This window comes from Camelina sativa, chromosome 10 (assembly GCF_030686135.1).
Source record: "Camelina sativa cultivar CO46 ecotype springtype chromosome 10, ASM3068613v1".
Taxonomy (NCBI): Eukaryota; Viridiplantae; Streptophyta; class Magnoliopsida; order Brassicales; family Brassicaceae; genus Camelina; species Camelina sativa.
The window spans coordinates 11,900,447-11,921,057 of record NC_141889.1 but is presented as its reverse complement, the minus strand read 5'-3'; the positions used below and the strand labels follow the sequence as shown (position 1 = coordinate 11,921,057).

General features: G+C 39.4%; 5 protein-coding genes across 9 annotated transcripts; 3 read left to right on the top strand and 2 right to left on the bottom strand.

Annotated features, from left to right (window-relative positions):
- Positions 1-1,289: 1,289 nt before the first annotated feature.
- Positions 1,290-4,415, bottom strand: LOC104718738 (calcineurin B-like protein 6). 4 transcript variants are annotated; one of them, XM_087470143.1, is made up of 8 exons: positions 3,899-4,415; positions 3,011-3,802; positions 2,678-2,822; positions 2,519-2,589; positions 2,218-2,440; positions 2,005-2,138; positions 1,804-1,916; positions 1,290-1,730 (listed from the first exon to the last, which is right to left on the bottom strand). In XM_087470143.1, the coding sequence occupies exons 3-8, from the start codon at positions 2,793-2,795 to the stop codon at positions 1,637-1,639; spliced, it is 753 nt and encodes a 250-aa protein (XP_087326269.1). In that variant the 5' UTR covers positions 2,796-2,822; positions 3,011-3,802; positions 3,899-4,415; the 3' UTR covers positions 1,290-1,636. The 4 variants fall into 4 exon arrangements, with proteins under 4 accessions (XP_087326269.1, XP_087326270.1, XP_010434842.1 ...); XM_087470144.1 differs by having other exon boundaries at positions 2,218-2,326; XM_010436540.3 differs by lacking the exon at positions 3,899-4,415 and having other exon boundaries at positions 2,922-3,145.
- Positions 4,259-6,414, top strand: LOC104723488 (SNF1-related protein kinase regulatory subunit beta-2). 2 transcript variants are annotated; one of them, XM_010436537.3, is made up of 4 exons: positions 4,259-4,914; positions 5,021-5,202; positions 5,300-5,462; positions 5,671-6,414. In XM_010436537.3, exons 1-4 carry the CDS (start codon positions 4,711-4,713, stop codon positions 5,995-5,997), a joined length of 876 nt encoding a protein of 291 aa, XP_010434839.2. In that variant the 5' UTR covers positions 4,259-4,710; the 3' UTR covers positions 5,998-6,414. The 2 variants fall into 2 exon arrangements, with proteins under 2 accessions (XP_010434839.2, XP_010434840.2); XM_010436538.3 differs by having other exon boundaries at positions 4,401-4,914; positions 5,303-5,462.
- Positions 6,415-6,991: 577 nt separating this feature from the next.
- Positions 6,992-10,823, bottom strand: LOC104723487 (oligopeptide transporter 3). The gene is made up of 5 exons (XM_010441866.3): positions 9,198-10,823; positions 9,018-9,115; positions 8,354-8,923; positions 8,014-8,269; positions 6,992-7,927 (listed from the first exon to the last, which is right to left on the bottom strand). Exons 1-5 carry the CDS (start codon positions 9,687-9,689, stop codon positions 7,130-7,132), a joined length of 2,214 nt encoding a protein of 737 aa, XP_010440168.2. The 5' UTR covers positions 9,690-10,823; the 3' UTR covers positions 6,992-7,129.
- Positions 10,824-13,724: 2,901 nt separating this feature from the next.
- LOC104718736 (uncharacterized) lies at positions 13,725-15,439 on the top strand. Its single transcript, XM_010436535.3, has 3 exons — positions 13,725-13,945; positions 14,414-14,495; positions 14,604-15,439. The coding sequence occupies exons 1-3, from the start codon at positions 13,922-13,924 to the stop codon at positions 15,260-15,262; spliced, it is 765 nt and encodes a 254-aa protein (XP_010434837.2). The 5' UTR covers positions 13,725-13,921; the 3' UTR covers positions 15,263-15,439.
- A 1,491-nt stretch (positions 15,440-16,930) lies between these two features.
- LOC104718735 (pentatricopeptide repeat-containing protein At4g16390, chloroplastic) lies at positions 16,931-19,374 on the top strand. The gene has a single exon (XM_010436534.3). The coding sequence runs from the start codon at positions 17,054-17,056 to the stop codon at positions 19,169-19,171; it is 2,118 nt and encodes a 705-aa protein (XP_010434836.1). The 5' UTR covers positions 16,931-17,053; the 3' UTR covers positions 19,172-19,374.
- Positions 19,375-20,611: the final 1,237 nt, after the last annotated feature.

Genomic DNA, 20,611 nt, shown 5'->3' with positions numbered 1-20,611 from the left:
GAGGCATTAGAAGCCACTGGACCAGCCTCACACCCGCGTTGGGATATACTGATGGACAACTCGCTGCCGCAACCCTTTTTTCGTCTCGCACTCTTGCTCAATGGCGGATCCAGGATCAAAAATTATGTGGAGCACAAGTAATGTCGATGAGAGGATTTGAACCCTTGTCCTGAGACACAACATAAGACACTCCTTTCCAAATGAGCTAAAAGATACATTACAACAAAGTCTATTTGAATAATTATTAAAAATGAGTGTGGGGCATGTGCCCCACCCCTTTTGGCTGTAGATCCGCCCCTGCTCTTGCTATAGGCCGAACTAACTTTCATGTATTTTTTCCTTTCTTACTAATCAATCTCATATGATTTTGTGAATAAGTCCATCTGTTAACTAACTGTGTATTTCTTTTTCTTTTTTTTCATTTTGGCAGGACGATACCAACATCATCCCACATGTTCTCTTGTTCAAGTCTTTAAAAAAGAGGGTCACCTGCTATATCAAATGAATCAAGAACCTTTATGATGGGCATTTTTCCCGAGCTTCGTGAAATCGTACGAGCCAAAGGACGTTATGTCAGAGTTGTAAGATTGATTGGAAGGCGGACTGCAGCTCCAAATGTCAATCTCGCCGAGGTAAATTATTTCCATGTTGAGGCATGAGAATTAGGAGTTAACCGAGACGGAAAACTAGGCATTGGTTGCAAAAGAAGGGAATCTGAAACATATCAACATATGAGTGGGATTGTGAACTTGCGTAAGACCTCATTTGTGGTGATAATATGGTAGATTGTCTAGAGTCCGTTTTGCATACATCACAGTCTATTTCATTGCAGCACGTTTTGTTTTATTGCATGCGTACTTCATTCTCATCCTTGTTGATGGTTGATATATATAGTTTGGAGAGTGATTTAAAACTAAGATTCAGGAATCAGTAATTTACCAGATCCTAGCCTTAAAAGTATTACATATTCTGAAAGTCTGAAAACAAATTTAAGTTGACTCAAGAAAAGAAAAAAAAAACAAGACAAACGAAATTGATTGACAGAATTCCATCTAATCGAGCTTGAAAACATGTACGAATATTTTGATTTAAACCGGTTAATGACCAATCAAATTGAACCGGTCAAAAGGTTCAATGAAATTGGCATTTTTTCATGAAAACCAACAAAATGTTGGCTTTGGTTTGGAGATTAAAATCTGCCTCTGCTGCTTGAATGAGATTCATTTAACCAACAAAGGTACGGTTTCAAAAATTACACTTTCTTTGAGCAAAGAAGCTATTGGAGCAAAGGAACTGAACTTGAAAAGTGGATTCCAAAAATCATAATATCACACTGCTCTTTGTATGTGTTACAAAAATTTAATACTAGACAAGTTTTCAGGTACAATTAGATTGGTGTGAAAACAAAGTTTATACATACATAGAAGGATATCATAATCTCTTAATGCCAAGTAAAATTATCAACTTGCACAATCCAACAGATAAGATAAACGGGACAAGTTTGCGGATAACAAACCTGTGAAGAGACAATGTAGTTTTCAAAACGTTTGTGATCTTGTATTTGTTAAAAATAATGGACTAATGGAGAAGAAATATAGGAGAAAGAATGAATCTTGTAAAGTTTTTGGTCCTTTCTTCATATCCCTGAACATCCATATGCCTCCAGCTCACTATGATTGTCTGACACTATAGTGTGAAATACAAAATTTGGAAACGTCTTCGTTACGTCCCTACACAAACACAAACACATAAACCTATCAGCCTTGCACCCGAAGAAGATAACAAGGCAAAGACATGACTTACTTGAGATGTTGAAGGCTCATGTTCTGTATCAGAGAGGGATGGCGCAATACAAGAGTCCGCCACTCTTCCTTATCGATCTTGCCGTCCTTTTTAGTATCAGCGTCTTCAAAAGTCTACACCAATAAATTTTTACATCTCATTTCAAAAAATATATATGAGAAGGCCTAGTCAATGTCAGTGGAGATCAACTACCAAACCAACCTTGTCTATGATGCTCTCAATCACATGATCAGAAAGGTTCATGCCAGTTTCAGCTAGAGTCGTCACCACCATTTGCTTCACCTCCGGTCGCTCTATAGAGCCTTGCTGCTTCAGATCATACAGCTTGAAAGAAACTGCAGGGGCAAAAGATGAGCATGCCAAGGTTTGGATATGAAAACAATAATAACAAAAGGTGAAGACTCTGCCACTTACACTCAATCTTATCCTCAAATTTAGCGTTGGGGTGAAAGACGGAAAGAGAACGAGCAAAGGCTTCAAAATCTAGAATCCCAGTATGCTTGGTATCAAATAAGTCAAACACCTGCAAAGCGTACAGCAATGAAATCCAGATGGGTAAGTTACCAAGTCTTTTTACCCTATCAGCAAAAAGGCTTCTTGTTGTGTTTATCTTGAATAGTACGAATTGAAAATGTTCCTGAAATTCATTTGAAAGGATCCTAGTTAATGTTATAATGTAGAGGAGCACAAAGACATAGTACGAATTAAGGCTTACCTTATCGATAAGCCCGTCTTTGCTAATGTTCTTGAACAGTTCGTAAAGAGCTTCAATTTCATTCACAGTAACTGCATTTGGTACATTAAGACATTATTGTTGGGGGTTGTGAGCTAGAATCAAAAGTAGTAAAGTTTTTGGAAGAGAAATAAAACATACACACAGTGCCTCTAGCCACATCCTTAGGGTTCTGACGACCCTTGGGAGGATCAGCATCACAACAAGTCAACAGAATTAAGGATAAGTGCTTTAATCCATCTAAGCATTGCATCATCATCTCTCCCACGACTCACTATTCCCATGCCTACCACAAACATGAAAAATAAATGGTTAATCCCATTGAACATCAACAGAAACCCTCTAAAGTTTTGGATCAATAAAAATAAAAATTCAAGAATCGAACATAAATTTGCCGATCCGATGCAGACATCAAGTGAATGTAGTCTTGACTTTTGAGAGCAGAGAAGAAGATGATGCACCAAGAAAATATACCTTTCCTTTTTTTCTTCTCGTTAACGTGTAGAGAAGCTTCAGATTACGACTATTTCCAAGGGTCTTTTCTTATTTTGGCCACGATCTATCTTTCTCTCTCTCTCCATAAAAGTTTGTAGTTGGCTGCTGAGACATGGTAAAGGATCTAAAGTTCGTTGGCTTAAATAAGTCAACTCTAATTAGTTGGTGACCACTTTAACAAGTTGACATTTCGAGAGAGAGAAAACAAAAATTAAGAGGAAGAAGATACTATGATGGACTCATCATAACTAATAAGATACTCAAGACCATAAAATGTCGGTTTCAGGGAACAACATTCACAAAACAAGCCTTGAAGGGTGAAGTTAATACGCTTTGGCACAGAATGAGTCCTGCCCCTCTGACCACCAACGATCTATATATGCTTCAATCTCAAACTTAGCTGATCCTCTAGTGCTACTTCTTTTGACTAGTCTCTGGTTTGTGGCTTTGAATACAAGTCAATCGAAAGTGATGGTAAAGATATTGACTTTGCTTTATTTTACAGCAGACAAACCCACCATTCGACTTTATTGATGTAAAGGTGATTGTTTGTTTTTGTTGTGATAAGCTTCAAAAAAGTGCTCCCAAGTCACAGCAAAAGCTAAAACCCCTTTCATCCTTTGGCAACCACATCCGAGCTTATACTGCAGGAACCATCACAATGCCCACTTCCATTCTCCAAAGACTGAAACACATATTAGTTAGGCTAGTATAGCTAGGCTCTCCCACTCCATCTCTTCTCTTCATAATTATTTTGATTCCATCCATCATCTATATATGAGCACTACTAGTTTTCAGTAGTGGGGAACATACATTAACCAAAAATAGAAATTTGATAAAGTCAAAAGCTGAAGTATATGTACTCACCTTGTTGTTAGCCACAGCCTCTTTGCCAAAACAAACGTAATTGATGGCTAAAAAGAAAAAAGTACTATTAAATAGTAAAAAAAAGTCGCTTCATCTTGGTGTAGGAGCATAGCAATGAGTGACTTATTGAAGTATTTGGTGATTGATATGCCTATTACCACTGATTTAACTGGAGACCAAATGTTGGTTGGGGGGGGGGGGGGGGGGGTGGGGGGGGGGTAAATGTAACCAAATCAAATTATAGGGTAATAAATACAATAAAGAAAAACGAAGAGATGAAAGTAAAAGAGATGGGGGAAAAAAATGTGAGTGGGGGAAGATGGGAGAGTGTATGGGAACAACAACAACAATTGATGAAATGACAAAACAACAACAAATATAGGATCGTTTCAATATGATATTTGTGTGAGAGAGAGAAGAGAGAAGAAGAGTCTTGAGTTGAAATCAAAAGATTGGTCGTTTTTTCCTCTCTTTCCTGCTTTTTTTTTTGTTTTTGCTTTCTTATTTAGTTTTCTCTGATCTCTCTCTCAGTCAGTCAGGAAGAAGCTTTTATAATTGTTGTGTTGCCCCCCTCAATTTCTCCGTCCCTACTCTGCTCTTTTGATCAATTTCTAACGATAAAGCTCGAATCTTTTTTCATACCCGGGTCTGTCCTTGTAATCGAGTGTGCTCTTGTCACTCATGAATTTGTGTTGTTGAGATCCGTTTGAGAAGTTACCTCTTTGTTAAAAAAAAAAAGGAGCTTTTTTTAAGGGGGAGATATAGAGAGAGAGAGAGAGAGAGATTGAGATTAGATTTATCATTTGTGTGATATGGGTAACGTGAACGCGAGAGAAGAAGCGAATAGTAACAACGCCTCTGCGGTTGAAGACGACGACGCTGAGATTTGTTCCCGTGAAGCCATGTCTGCTGCTTCCGATGGTAACTACCACCATGTAGCTCCTCCTGAGCTTATGGGTCAATCTCCTCCTCATAGCCCTCGAGCTACTCAGTCTCCTCTCATGTTCGCTCCTCAGGTTTTCAGATTCGCTTTTTGCTCTCGCTGTCTTTATCTGGAAGGATGTAATGAAAAGAGAGAGATCTGGAGCTTGAAAAAGTTTGTGTCTTTTTTTTTGTTTTAAGGTTCCGGTGCTTCCACTTCAAAGACCTGATGAAATTCACATCCCTAATCCGTCGTGGATGCAATCGCCATCTTCGTTGTATGAAGAGGCTTGTAACGAGCAAGGTATCCCTACGATGATCACTTGGTGCCATGGTGGCAAGGAGATTGCTGTTGAAGGATCATGGGACAATTGGAAGACAAGGTTTTTATCAGCTCAATGTTTTGTTTTCAATTTTTATTTGGCTTCTTTATCATTTCGAAATCTGAGCTTATGTTGTTCTTCTGGGGGGTTTGATCAGAAGTCGGCTGCAGAGATCTGGGAAAGATTTCACAATCATGAAAGTGTTGCCTTCAGGAGTCTATGAGTACAGGTTCATTGTTGATGGACAGTGGAGGCATGCCCCTGAGCTTCCCTTGGCAAGAGATGATGCTGGGAACACTTTCAACATTTTGGACCTTCAGGTACCTTTTCATATATCATCAGCTTTTCGAATCGGTTAGTAGGTGGAGAAGTGAAACATTTAAGGAGAGACTATTGGAACTGCATAACCAGGATTATAGGGAATGGAAAAGAGATCTATGTTGGTTTGCAAGTTTAAAAAACAAGGCTTTGTAGTTCCTTTTTTCGATTTTGCGTGTGAAAACAGCAGAGTTACTTTGATGTATGCAGGACTATGTTCCTGAAGACATTCAAAGCATATCTGGGTTTGAGCCTCCGCAATCTCCTGAGAATAGTTACAGCAACTTGCTTTTGGGAGCTGAGGACTACTCCAAAGAACCGCCTGTGGTTCCCCCGCACCTACAGATGACACTGCTGAACTTGCCAGCAGCCAATCCTGACATCCCATCTCCGCTGCCGAGACCTCAGCATGTCATCCTCAATCATCTTTACATGCAGAAGGGCAAAAGTGGTCCCTCTGTGGTTGCGCTTGGTTCCACTCACCGCTTTTTAGCAAAGTATGTAACTGTGGTGCTCTACAAGTCATTGCAGAGGTGAGAAGATATGATGCCAATTCCAAATGGGTAGTATGTGGAAACTCGACATGCTCCCTATCTAATTTGGTGTTAAAAGTTAAACTCATGGAGAATGGGTGAGGCTATAGGAAGGAGACACACGAAGAGAGTTATTTGCAGGCAAAGTATTCCCTCGATACGGCGAATTTTGTTGTCTTTAAAGTTGTCAATAAGGTTTACCAACAGAATGAAGATGCAGTATTCAGTCAGTGTCTGTGTAATCTTTTGATTCGAAGACTTCATCATCTGTTTTTTTTAGTATAATTTAGAAAAGAAGAATGCAGGAACGACTTCACTTGTAAAACCGGCAAATCTTTTTTTATGGTTTTGTTTTGGGGCTTTCAAGTTTTCACAACAGTTGTCACCTGCCAGTCTTCTTAAATTATTGTTTGGTTTCAAATCTAGCAAAGTCAAGTGTGATTGTGACAGATGATCATATGCTTCTGCAACAAAGCATATGCAGATCAACTATATACCGGTGAAAAGCAGAAGATGACAGATTTCTTAATGGCCCAAAAGAATCTAAAGTAGAGTTTATTGTATTATGATTGCGACTATCTAACAGTAGAAGGCTGTACAGCATTCTGATGGACACTGTTTGAGGTTATGTCCGGCGTTCTGCAGGACAAAGAATAACAGCACCCCCACTTACGGCGGTCGGTGTACGTAATTGTACTCCTACCACCACCTCTTGTGGTAATTGGACACAGAGTAGATATAGATGGTTACTGTGACAAGCAAGCTGGCAAAGCTGTATGAGATAACTGGAATGTTGATGAGAGAGATCCTTTTCTTGTTTAGGAAGATGTTGGTTATGCTTTCGCTAGAGTCCCAATTCCGCATTTTCCTATTGCTCGTTATTCGAGTCTCTAGGTGGTTGTTCTAATATCTATAACATTGACGTCCTTGGTCAAAAGCTATATGTAGCAGAACATAAAAAGATGTGTAACAAAGCATCACTTTCTGCAGGAGAGATCTTTTCTCAAATCAATCTTAAATAGAGTTTATTGCATTCTGATGGCCACTATCTAACCTTAGAAGGCTGTACAGAAAGAAGCAATAGAAAGAGCAAAACATGTGATTTATATGTCTGAATCTAATCAAAGTTGTTGAATTTAGAAAACAGGACAGCCTTTGGCTTTGATTCCAGGAGCCGTGGGACAGGAGGCGAGAGGGCAGTGGTCTACTTCTGTGCCCCACCATTTAAGGTCGTGTCCAGCGTTCTGCAGGGCGAAGAACAAGAGTACCCCCATGAACGCAGTCCCTGCATCGAGTGCTGCAGAGAGTACGTAATTGTACTTCTGCCACCATCTCTTGTGGTAATTGAACACAAAGTAGTTGAAGATGGTTCCTGTGACCAGCCAGCTAGCAATGTTGGTTGGAGTGGCTGGAGGCATTCCTGCAAAGCCGTAGGAGATAACCGGAATGTTGATGAGAGGGATCCACTTCTTGTTTGGGAAGACCTTGCTCAGCGCCCACACTGGAACAGGCAGGACAGCTCCAATGAGGAAGAGCCAGACAAGGTTACGGTACATGCCTCCTGGTCCAAACAGCCGTCTTGGTCCTATCAATCCCCAAATAACTGAAGCATCAAACGTCACTCTGTACTTGGGGCAAGTCCAGGGGCTATTAGGGTGGGTTCCTTCGATGTCGCATATGTCTTGAATGCTCTCCAGCATCCACCAGGCCACTCCCAGATTCACCACACCAGCTACCACAGTGCCAACCAGCTGAGCTGTGTACATGCAGCGCGGTGGGATTTTCATGTAATGGCCAAGCTTAAGGTCTGCCAAGAATGAGAGAGCGTGGACTGTGCTGATCCGCCCATAGATCTTAAAAATCAGGTTTGCAATGGGTTTCCCAGGCAGGATATAACCGATTATGAACTGCCCTATTATATCATACCCTGGTTGCTGCAAATGTTAAGAAAACAATATACAAAGATATGAGCATTAGTTACTGGAGGAGGCCTTGTCTCTCATATAAACTACTAATTAACCTGATTTGTAGTTGCTTGAATAACACCAATAGGGAGTGTGACAATAAAGGCCAATGCAAAAGCAAAGAGCATTCCCCACCATGGAAGCTGCACTGACTCCTTCCACACAAAAGACATGAGGAGAGACATAGCTACGCTTCCTACCAGCAATATATAAAACCACCACTCAGGCACTTTTTTGTAACTTTGCATCAGTTTCCCATGGATGTCCAGCTTCCTGGTGTTTACTGCAGACCAAGTTTGCCTCCATATATCCCTGCACAAACACGCCAAGTGATGATGATTCTCTTCTCACAGTGCCCTACCTACTCAACAAAACTGAATCACAAAAGTAACAAACCTGCCATTGAACAATGCCACATGAGTTAGAGTTGCAGTGAATCTCGCAAACCCGGATCCAATGGAGAGTGCGAAAAGAGGGCTGAGGTAAAGCTTCCCGTAGCTGTCATATGCACCAATATCCAAATCAAACTGCGGTGTCAAGATCTTGGTTGTGTCATACTTCTGGCCGCTGGTAGTGAAGAGCTGATTGGAGAAAATTGGGAACTTTCTGGCATCGAAAGTGTTGAACTTCCAGTAACAAACAGGGACGATGATGTAAATGAACATGATGAAACCAACACCAACGTTGAGGATAGAGGACCATGGAGCCACCAAGGGACTACCATGGTAAGCAGAGATACCAGCCCAGTCAAGAGTGAAGGCTCCAACACCAAGGCCATGGTACCCTGAGCCAACTTGCTGAGCCGTGATGCTGTTAGGCCAAGCCCAACAAACCCATGAGAAGAAGGTCAAGATTGGGAATAGATAGCCTGGAAGCGCATAGTAAAGAAAGCTTGCACCAAGAGCCACTAGAAAGAACTGCATCCTCGTAAAGCCTTTAGACTTCTCTTCCTTCTCGTGCAACGCTCTGAAACAAAACACAGAAACAATACAATTCAACTTCAACGGAATCAGCTTTCTCGCAGTGCAGGTAATATACGAATCAAGATTGGATTTAAAACCTGAAGAGAGACACTTGAGCAAGATTAGAAGGCCACCACATGTCAACAGGATCAACCAAGTACCTCCTCAAAATTCCAGCCCAACCATAACCGATAATCTACAAAATTTCATTTCCATTGTTGGTCAACTAACAGATCTTAAACGAATCTTGAAAGCCAAAGAGAGAGAGAGAAAGATACCTGAGTGGTCAAGACGATGAAGAGGCCACAGATGAAGCTAAGGCTCTGCTTATAGTAAGCCTTCATAACAGTGATAGCCCCAATGGAGTAAGCATCACCACCACCGTAAGCGACGCCACAATTGGCAAAGATGGTGATAATGACATGCTCCTTGATATTAAAAGGACCAGGATTGAGGCTAAACTTCCACCCAAGAAGGTTGCGAGAAGTGGTGGGAAGAGTCCTAGCCATGAACTTGCCGATGGGCAAGACAGCGATCTGCATGAGGATGGCCGAGATGGTGAGCGGCTGCGTGCGGTAGGTGAAGAAAGTGTTGAGAAAGATGAGCAGAACACAAGAGCTCAGACCCAAGAACCAAGCTCTGAATGTCATCACCGGTATGCTTGGATCGTCCGTCTCAGGAACCACCAGAGCCACTTCCTCCACGGGACAACGCTCGTGGTCCGAGGAGAGATGGGCACTGTTTTTATCACTACCCTTCTCGGCGTCCATCTCTTTCTTTCTTTCTTCTTCTTCCCTGAAGTACCAAACAAAGATACAATGTTTCGTTGTTGTTCTTGTTTATATATAACCAAAGGACAAGACAGGGGAACTACTGTCATAAATTGTGAATGCTGTTTCGAATTACATTATTACCCCTTTTTCCTATACGTTACGTGTCACTTTTTCACGAATACAAAATCTTTTGTCAATAAATACTCATATAATCACAATTAAATGATACTGATCTTTGACTAATTAGGACTTAAGGAGTATGGTAAAAAGGCAAAAAAGAATTAAATTAAGGAAGATGAGATCTGCAAGACCAGCAAAGGCACATTGGGAGGTTCTAAATGGTCTGGCTTTCCTATTTTTTCCAAGCTTGTGAGACGCACGTGTCTTTAGACGTCCGACACACTCAGGACTCTGTCTAGTTCGATGCTTGTCTCGAGTGGGCCTGTTTTTGACACTCGACTAGGACGCAACGTTTCACGTTTCCAACGCCGTGAGAATTGCAATTCAGAAATAGGCAAGTGGAAGTGAACGGCCGTTAGTATTCTCACGGAGGTCGTGTTGCGTAGGCGTGGTAAGTTCGTGGTGCGCACATAACAAAACTCCATCCACGTGCCAATCATGCTAACGTGTTATTTACAGAGTGGGCTGCTGACTGCTGTGACACTTGGACTTGTCCGAGTGGGTTTGAGATGAGAACCTTTGAATATGCTTTTTTGCACTTTTCCATTGGTTGTGTCCGTGAAAAGTCCAATTAAAAAAACAGTGATTTGAGGAGACGACGGCAAATAATATTAAAGTAAAAGGGGGTTAAAGTGGTTAAACTATTCACTCGATTCTTAGGAAAATGGATTACATAAGAGTAAAGCACTCAAACGTTTTAAGCAAATTAAAAAAGGCAAAAGATAACTAATACTATGTTTTTTAGAATGAAGGTTATACAAATGCAAGATGGATTAGTGTTAATTAGACAGTGACATGTCTCAAAGCTCTATCGTTTTGGTTAAAATGAGCCTCCTGACATATATATGAAAACATTGTTTGGCTTTCAACTTTGCTATGAGAAAAGAAAAAAACACAAAGGTCTATATTAGTTGAACAACAAAGAAATATGCACAATTCTACACAAAAAACATCAAGAACTTTAACAAAAGGAATATTTATTGTCTTTTATTTTCTCTTTCTGTTTGAAGGAATAAGTCCATGGGAGGGTAAGAGAGATCGTTGTAGAGACAAACACCACTACTAGTTAATATGATTCTTGAGTAATTTTGAAGCAATGAATTTTCGAATTGAGCGAATGACACATCATCACACAATCCCCCACACTATTATTCATTATTCTTCTTCCACACAGAAAACGACATTTTCCTTATTGTTAATTTTCCCTTTATTCCGTTACAGTCCTAAACCCCTAAAAAGCCTCTTTTTATATTTCTTCGCTTTCCTCCTCACTTTCCCTTATTATCACATAAAAGTTAAAACAAATACTATGTATACACATTGTTGTTCACGAACCGTAAATCATTCAATAATTACGCACCACAAAAATTACAGCAATCATTTCATTTGGACCGTTCATATCTTTTTTTTTTCATTAAGGCAAAAAGCGAACGAGACATCACCTACCTTGCGGGCCGGGCATGCTTCTGCATCGACCAAAACGAATTTCTTCTATTCCATTAACATTTCATTGTCTCGAGTGCTTGTCGTTCTCGGACCAGCTTCTCATTTTCAATATACTGTATATGTGATACGTATATAGTTTACTTTATACTTCATAGATGATCTTTTGAGTTGAAAGATGCTCGCTCAAGATTTAATGTTGTCGGATCAAACTAGTGATATATAAAATAGAGACATTAAATAATGGATAAGAGATAAAAGTTGAAGAAAAAATGATGTACGTACGTTAAACTAAAATATTTTGAAAATTGCCGTCACAAAAAAGTGGTGGCACAAACAAAAGTAGAGGGTACAAAACGTTGTATGGTAAAAATACTCATCATCAACTCCGTACCATTTCTTTACATAGCGAAAAAAACAATAGAATGATACCAATCAAATTTGTTAATGCGTGAATGGATAAAAGATAAGGTAGAAAGTATCTAAGTAGTACATGTCTCGGAGCCACACAAAGTAGAGAGGATATATATCTTGGCAATCACATCAAAAAGGACAGAATCTTATCAAAGTCTTCCTGACTTTTGAGTTGCAAAATTGGGACCCAACAGATTTCCAATCTCATTATTTATTTGAATTTTCAGCCGTGACGACGACGACTCCTTGTTTTGTACATTCCCGTGTGTCTCTCTCAGTATTATATATTCTTGTCAATCTGTTTCAACTAAATCGTATACTTAACACTAAATCTACTCCACCAAGATCACCACAAGACACTTATCTCTATCTCTGGTTTTCAAATTTCCAACCGGTTTAAGTTCAATCTCTTTGGATGCTCCCCTAATGTAATCTCTCAGGAGAAAGAAACACACTGTATTTTCTCCATATATATAATGGTATCTCTTCTTTTTTTATTTTTTAAAAAAAAAACTACAACAACTGAAAAATTGTCTTGCAAGATATATAAAAGAGGAGAAACTTTAAAGTTGACATAAGATAAGAGAGAGCAAGAATTGGGGTATGAGGTGCATCATAACTAGGCATAGCCACTTTGGTCTTTGGTACTTAGAAGGCCACTTTTTGGGGCATGATCGTCACTGAAACAAACACATATTGTTAGAAAATGTATTGTTTTATTTTTCTTTCATGAAACTTTATGATGTTTAAGTGCTTTATTCATATGTAACCTATCATGATGTTTTAATTCCAGCTTCATTAGACGTACTCATATTAACCGAGCCCAAACCAACCTAAATCGAACGACAGTTTATATGCAATCTGTTTGGCTAAGATCTTCCAACCAAACTGAAACTGTATCGAATTAAAAATGTCAAATACAAATTTTTGTTAGAGTCCTTCTGCTAAAGATTTATAAAACCCCAATTAACTGAACCGTATCGAATCCAAACTGGTAATCCTCCTACGGTCCTACCCCTAATATTTTAGATCATACATTGTGTATGAAAATGAAAATGAATGTGAAACGGCCCGTTGGACTCGGTGAGTAGGATTGAAGTTTCCGATCTAAAGGTAGAGAGAGTCCAATAAGAGTTATGTTTTTGTATTACGAAATGCCCATTGGGTCTAATGATATATTCAAGACTCATATACCACCAATATGCATCACATAGGGACATTTTTTCTATTGGCCTTTGTAAAAAAAATACAAAACGCTCAAAAGATAAAGTGTTATTATTCGACCAACTATTCTGCATGTGACGAATCTTCCAGCTCTTTCTTTTGTTGTTGTTTTTCTCTCGTTCTATCTTCTTCTTACGTATGAAGAATTGATGATGATGATGATTGCTCTCTTTGTTCGTTAGTTAAAAATGAAAATATTAAAAGATAGAAACATACAAAATTTATGTCTATCTCTCTTAATTTTTATTAGATAATTACAAAACATGTGATGTGGGAGTTGGACTATTGGAGTGGTTGATTAATCGAGCTGGATATACAAAATTACAAAGATACCATATGAAAAAAAAAGAAGAAGTAAGTATTATATAAACAAACAAAATTATAGAAGGAGACAAAGAGTTGCGTTGAAGGAAGAATGATTGAGAAAATTGAATATAAGCCGACTCACATCCCACTCCTTTACTTAAAATAGTCTAAATCTTTTTTTTCTTGCATGTCAATGTGTTTATAGTAAAACTAGTAAAGAAACATTGAATATTAAAAGTATAAAACTAGAAAAGAAACAATGAATTTAAGAGATGAGCAGTAAATATCATTTGGCATTTGGTAACAGATGAAAAAAACAAACAAATCAAGAAAGAAAGATCTTGGTTTAAGTCAAATAATGGCAACTATGAAAGTTAGAGATGTGAAAAGGGTTCTGGTGATTCATTATTGTACTACCTTAGGCTGCAGCATTTTTTATTTTTATAAGAGATATGAGAAAGCTTTTTTTTCTGATTAATCAAAATCGACGCCAACTAGTAACGCGTGTCACCATAACATTGGTTGAGCAGGATTTGAGTCTGTATTATAAAAGTTACACTTCTCACCACCACCCATCTATCTCTCTCTCTCTTGAAGTAGACTCTAAGCTAGAGCCACCGTCAGATTTCAGATCTCAGATCTCAGCTCTTCATACCAAAGCCATGACCGAGAAGGGCAAGGAAAAGGTTTCTTTCTTCTCTACTCTTCTCTTCTCTTCTTTTGTTCAGTTTAGTTTGTGAGTTTTAATATGATGTGGGTCTTGAGGATATTTAACATCTTTGTGGGCATATATCTCTTTGTTTATTTATTATTAACATGGAGAGTTTTTTTTGTATATGTGGGTTGTGTTTGTTTTTGTGTGGATTAAAAAAGACAGCACCAACTTTGTGGAAACTATGAGAAGAAATCAGATTCTCTTTAACCCCAAAATAAAAACAAGAAAAAAGAAGAAGAGATCAGATTCTTCTCTTTCTCTTTTTGTGTCAGAGATCGAATCTGTTCTTCTACCCTCTTTTTTGGTGTTGGTTGTTTATTACAGTAATAAGATCTTATAAATGTCAAATCCAAAGTATATACAATTAATATATAGAAAAAAAACTATGGAAGAAGAAGAAGAAGCTGAGGATTTAGTGATGTTGATATCTCAAAAACAGGTTACTATGATGAAGTTGAAGGTGGATCTTGATTGTGCCAAGTGTTACAAGAAAGTGAAGAAGGTTCTATGCAAATTCCCTCGTGAGTTACTTCTTTCTTTTTCTTTCTTCTTTATTTGGTGAATTATTTTTGTCTGTTTTTGTTGGAAATGGACTGAGTGGATTTATCTTATGTGATTGGGAACAAGAGAAATAAGAGACCAATTGTTCGATGAAAAGGCCAACATTGTCATCATCAAGGTGGTTTGCTGTAGTCCTGAGAGGATCATGGACAAACTATGTTCCAAAGGCGGCGGCTCAATAAAGACCATCGAGATCGTCGAGCCACCCAAGCCTCCTCAGCCTCAGCCACAACCAGCTCCTCAGAAGCCTAAAGATGCTGAGAAGCCTAAAGCTCCAGAAAAGCCCAAGGAACCTGAGAAGCCTAAGCAGCCTGAAAAGCCTAAAGAACCCGAAAAGCCTAAAGAACCCGAAAAGCCGAAGCAAGCCGAAAAGCCTAAAGAACCCGAGAAGCCAGCAGCCGCCGCTAAACCGACACCAGCTCCCGCACCTGCGCCAGCACCCGCTCCTGCCCCGAAGCAGCAGCCGGGACCACCACCACAGGTGATCCCAATGATGCCGCAAGGGCAGCCAGCAATGTGTTGTGGACCATCATACTATGATGGTTACGGAGGGCCAGCGTTCAATGGATATGGAATGCCGCCGCCGCAGCCATACGAGTGCTATGGACGACCAGTCTACGATAGCTGGGGTGGGGGCTGCCCACCGCCACCTGCTTACCGAACATGCCACGTCACCAGATGTGATTACTTCAGCGAAGAGAATCCACAAAGCTGCTCCATCATGTGATTTGACTTCTTTTTATTACCTTTTAAAATATCCTTTTAATTTACTTCAATCTTTTTTCTTTATTATACAAATAATAATAAGAATCAGAACTACTATACATATTATAGAGACATTTACGTGTAATGTTGTGATTATGAGAACCAATAAGGAAGGAAGAAGGGTCGTTGTATTTTGTAATTTGGTAGCCATTTTCAATATTTGGTTGTCCCATTCGAAAGATGTGTAAAACAACTGTAAACATTAAAGCAAATTTGTTTCATTATCTTCTTTATACTCTTTGAACCCATAATAGTACTTCGCTTTATTTCTTTAATCTATGCCTTTTGTGATGTGCCACTGATTTAGCTTTCTTTCTTCTTTTCACTTTCCAAAGTAGCGTCGGTGGTAATTATCGGGATGTGTGACATTTTTCTTCTTCTTTATTACAAGTTTGACGAAGGATTCGTGCACATGAGCTGTATAGTATAGACTATAGAGTACCTTATTCTTTTACGAAGTTAGTACTATTAATCTATTATGATGCCATTTAAAAATATTCGTAGGAGAAAGGAGGTTAAGAGTTTATGTTATTGAAAAACAAACTCTTAAGGATGACCACAAAATATGTTTAAGAAGCAATGAAGAGAAAAAACCAAGAAACAATACGGGTGTAAAAGGATTGACTGATGGTCCACAAACAAGTTCCATATCTTTTATGTGTGAACGCATTGCTAAGGTCAACTTTACTAGAACTAGATTTGTCATAAGTTGAATCAGAACTACTATACATGTTAGTTCGAAGATTGTATGTCGGCCCTCAATTAGGATTATAGTTTATTAGCGTGTAGACATTTCAAAGACGAGTTACACCATATGTGAATGGTTTTCGTATGTGCCAAGTGTTCGAATGTGCTATTTGTGGTACTTTAAATAAGCAATAACTAATTAACTATAAAGAAACTTTGTTAGCACTAACCTATCGGTCTTTGAAGAACTTTCTTTACTCAATCAAGACTATGAGAAAAAATTCATCAAATATAACATCAAGAGACATGATATATTTGCGTGTCTCAAGATACCATTTCTTTGACTTTAATTTGATTCCGATTTTACTTTTTTAGAGTTAAACACGAGAACATAACAAACTGATCTACATATATATCTTGAGATGTTTCATTTTATGTTGGCTTCTTTAAGTGACTCCTCTCATAAGATTTCAAATTGTATGGACTAAATAGTATCCGACTGTGACAAATACAGAACATCTCATCCTTTCCACCCATAGGACCTTTAGGTTAACGTTAATCATGAAAATGCTAGCTTCTACTGTTCTACAGGCATGATGCATGCTTTGTTTAGAAATCTAATTTTATTGCCAATGCTCTATTAAATTTGTTTAGATATCTAACTTTCTTTCGTGAGACCATATTTTCAACGAAACTATAAAGCCTCGTTTGAAATAAAGTCTCTTAACTCTATATTTTGATCTCCTAACCTAACTGTATATATATCCCTTCCACAATTCTTGAATTCTTGAAACTATTACAGTCGTACTATTATGGGCTTTTATTATTTAGCCGTAATGGGGCCTATACCAAACCCAATACGCCGTCATCTATTACAAAGCTAGTCGCACTACGCGGTGTGGATTTCAACATTTTAAAACAGCACGCAGTTATATCCAGGAATACTTAAACAGCACAACTTTCTTCCTTTCCTTTCCTTCTTCTCTTACAAAAATCGCTCTGTTGGATAAGGTCTCTCGAGGCTGCTACACTGCAACTACGAAGAAGAAGTAGTAACACCCCAAAAATGTCATTTCATCATCTATGCTCGTCTCCCTCATCTCTTCTCCATGACCCTCTCCCTCTCTGCAACCTTCTCTCAGTATATCCCAAATCCACTCCAAGAAGCTTCTTCTGCTCTTACAACCCCAATTCTTCTCCTTCCCACTCCAGAAACCTTCTCCAAGCAACCCATGTTTCAGTACAAGAAGCGATTCCGCAAGAAACCCGGACCGAAAAATCCAAACTTGATGCGGATCTTCCATTACCAGAACCTCCCGCAGCTTCCAAAAGCTACGTCTGGGTTAACCCCAAAAGCCCCAGAGCTTCTCAGCTCCGTAGGAAATCTTACGATTCGAGGTACTCTTCTCTTATCAAACTAGCAGAGTCTCTTGACGCCTGTAAACCAAACGACGCTGATGTTTGCGATGTCATTACTGGCTTTGGTGGTAAATTGTTTGAGCAAGATGCTGTTGTTACTCTCAATAACATGAATAACCCTGAAACTGCGCCACTTGTGTTGAACAATCTCTTGGAGACGATGAAACCTAGCAGGGAAGTGATTCTCTACAATGTTACCATGAAGGTGTTTAGGAAAAGCAAGGATCTTGAAAAGTCGGAGAAGCTGTTCGGCGAAATGCTTGAGAGCGGTGTTAAACCGGATAATGCAACTTTCACTACGATCATTAGCTGTGCTAGGCAGTGTGGTGTACCTAAGAGAGCTGTTGAGTGGTTTGAGAAAATGTCTTCCTTTGGATGTGAGCCTGATAATGTCACTTTGGCAGCTATGATTGACGCTTACGGGCGTTCTGGTGATGTTGAGATGGCTTTGAGCTTGTATGACCGTGCTAGGACTGAGAATTGGCGTATTGACGCTGTTACTTTTTCGACTTTGATTAGGATTTATGGTGTTTCTGGAAACTATGATGGGTGTCTTAATATCTATGAAGAGATGAAGGCTCTTGGGGTGAAGCCTAATCTTGTTATTTACAATAGGTTGTTAGATTCAATGGGTAGAGCTAAGAGGCCTTGGCAGGCTAAGATAATCTACAAGGATCTTATTAGCAATGGCTTTACACCCAACTGGAGTACTTATGCTGCTCTTGTTAGAGCTTATGGTAGAGCTCGTTATGGGGATGATGCACTTGCTATCTACCGCGAGATGAAGGATAAAGGATTGTCTTTAACTGTGATTCTTTACAATACTCTCTTGTCCATGTGTGCTGATATTGGATATGTGGATGAGGCTTTTGAGATTTTTCAAGATATGAAGAATTGTGGGTCTTGTGATCCGGACAGCTGGACCTTCTCTTCGTTGATCACTGTGTACTCTTGCAGTGGGAGGGTTTCAGAGGCTGAGGCGGCTCTTCTTCAAATGAGAGAAGCTGGTTTTGAGCCTACTCTTTTTGTTCTGACGTCAGTTATCCAGTGTTATGGGAAAGCAAAACAGGTAGATGACGTTGTGAGGACATTCGATCAAGTGTTGGAATTGGGCATTACTCCGGATGATAGATTCTGTGGGTGCCTTCTGAATGTAATGACCCAGACACCGAGTGAGGAAATTGGTAAACTCATTGGCTGTGTCGAGAAGGCCAAGCCAAAGCTTGGTCAAGTGGTAAAGATGTTGGTCGAGGAGCAAAACTGCGAGGAAGGGGTGTTCAAGAAGGAAGCATCTGAGTTGATTGATTCCATTGGCTCTGATGTAAAGAAAGCATATTTGAACTGCTTGATTGATCTCTGTGTCAATCTCAATAAGTTGGAAAGAGCTTGTGAGATCCTACAACTGGGACTTGAGTGTGACATTTATACGGGTCTCCAATCAAAATCTGCTACCCAATGGTCCTTACATCTAAAAAGTCTCTCTCTGGGGGCAGCCTTGACAGCTCTTCATGTTTGGATGAATGACTTATCAGAGGCAGCTCTGGAATCTGGAGAAGAGTTCCCTCCGTTGCTTGGAATCAACACTGGACATGGGAAACACAAATACTCAGACAAAGGTCTGGCAGCTGTTTTCGAGTCTCACTTAAAAGAGCTAAATGCTCCTTTCCATGAAGCCCCAGATAAGGTTGGCTGGTTTTTGACTACTAGTGTTGCGGCAAAGGCATGGTTGGAGTCTAGACGCTCATCTGGAAGAGTTTCTGTGTAGCTTTTGTAATCGGTATGTAGGTTTGATATTTCTATTTGGCTTCGAGCTTTATCTACTGTTTAGCTTTCTTTCTCCTGATACCAGTATATTCTGGATCAGGAAAGATTTTGTAATGTTAGCAAACTCGGGTTATACACATTTGAAACAATTTAGAGAGCTGATTAAGTCTCCTTCTCATTAATTAATTCATGGTCTTCTCTTCATATCCTCCTATTGAGTTTAATACTGGGGCGGTGTTGATTTGACTTTGCCTTCCTCCTAGGAAGCATGCTTCATTAATATTTAAGACTTTGACATTTGCATGTGCAACTAGATATGTTTATCAAGTGCTGCTACATTAGCTGACCACAATAAAGAAAAGGGTTAGTGGGCATATGATGGTCTGCACGTTGGTCCAAGAGCTGAATATAAATTGTTTGATTCATGGCATCATCACATAAACTATGAACCATGGGAAACTGTATTCACTCATCGCTCTGCAAGCATGGAAACAAGGTCACAGATGTCTGGTCAGATGATGAGGCATCAACAGAGAAGGCCAAGGAATCACTTCAGGATGCAGCTGAGAGCAAACCTGGGAGAAAGCGGTGCATAAAGATCACGCTGACAAGGAAACAGCTCGAGCTGCTGCTGCGGAAAAATCCACAAGGCGTTTTGTTTCAGCAGAAATGGAAGCCATCTTTGCAAACAATAGTAGAGGTAGATAGCTTTTGATAGTCGCTTTGCTGTATCGTTTTGAATCTCGCTTTGGTTTGAAGCTGAGTAGCAGAAAGGAGAGAAGTTTTGATAACAAGTAACAACTCAGTCTAGTAGTTGTAAATTTTGTGTTCAGAAGAACTTATGACTTCTGATATATGTGAAGTGATCAATACTATTCTTATAAGGGTGATTTACTCAAGTGTTATCCAAATTAGGTAATATTAACAGAATCCAAAAAATAAGATTTTATTACTAGAATATTTTGGATATTTTCAAAATACCCAGCGTGCCCTTGTTTTATGTTACCGGAAAAAACGTTATTACAAAAATGTCATTGCCACGTCAGACCCCACGTCAGAAATCGCTGACGTGTAACCATAACTCAGCCGTAACGCGTTACAGATAAATGTTGCGGATGAGTTATGGAAAAAAACATTTGAGTAAGAGCGGACGGTTGAGTTATAGCATAACTCAACCAAGCGTTACAGTTGACTTATTAAAATCTGGTTGAGTTATGCTATAACTCAACCGTCCTTACGGCTGACTTATTAAAATCTGGTTGAGTTATGCTATAACTCAACCGTCCTTACAGCTGAGTTTTCACCTGATGGTTGAGCTGTCAAAAGTTTGGCTGAGTTATCACTACGACACGGCTGAGTTATCACTACGACACGGCTGACTTATGAGCAACTGTTACGGTTGAGTTATTGTACAACTCAACCGTAATAGGCTGACTTATCG

Bases quoted from the DNA above. Each gene is read 5' to 3' on its own strand.
- LOC104718738 (XM_087470143.1), bottom strand. From the start codon at position 2,795: ATGATGATGCAATGCTTAGATGGATTAAAGCACTTATCCTTAATTCTG. The intron at 2,590-2,677 runs GTATGTTTTATT...TACCAAATGCAG, and splicing joins TGTGGCTAGAGGCACTGTGT to TTACTGTGAATGAAATTGAA. The intron at 1,731-1,803 runs GTAAGTCATGTC...GTGTTTGTGTAG, and splicing joins ATGAGCCTTCAACATCTCAA to GGACGTAACGAAGACGTTTC.
- LOC104723488 (XM_010436537.3), top strand. From the start codon at position 4,711: ATGGGTAACGTGAACGCGAGAGAAGAAGCGAATAGTAACAACGCCTCT. The intron at 4,915-5,020 runs GTTTTCAGATTC...TTTTGTTTTAAG, and splicing joins CTCTCATGTTCGCTCCTCAG to GTTCCGGTGCTTCCACTTCA. The intron at 5,203-5,299 runs GTTTTTATCAGC...GGGTTTGATCAG, and splicing joins TGGGACAATTGGAAGACAAG to AAGTCGGCTGCAGAGATCTG.
- LOC104723487 (XM_010441866.3), bottom strand. From the start codon at position 9,689: ATGGACGCCGAGAAGGGTAGTGATAAAAACAGTGCCCATCTCTCCTCG. The intron at 9,116-9,197 runs GTATCTTTCTCT...GAAATTTTGTAG, and splicing joins TCATCGTCTTGACCACTCAG to ATTATCGGTTATGGTTGGGC. The intron at 7,928-8,013 runs GTTAATTAGTAG...TAACATTTGCAG, and splicing joins TTCAAGCAACTACAAATCAG to CAACCAGGGTATGATATAAT.
- LOC104718736 (XM_010436535.3), top strand. From the start codon at position 13,922: ATGACCGAGAAGGGCAAGGAAAAG. The intron at 13,946-14,413 runs GTTTCTTTCTTC...TCTCAAAAACAG, and splicing joins CCGAGAAGGGCAAGGAAAAG to GTTACTATGATGAAGTTGAA. The intron at 14,496-14,603 runs GTGAGTTACTTC...TGGGAACAAGAG, and splicing joins GGTTCTATGCAAATTCCCTC to AAATAAGAGACCAATTGTTC.
- LOC104718735 (XM_010436534.3), top strand. From the start codon at position 17,054: ATGTCATTTCATCATCTATGCTCGTCTCCCTCATCTCTTCTCCATGAC.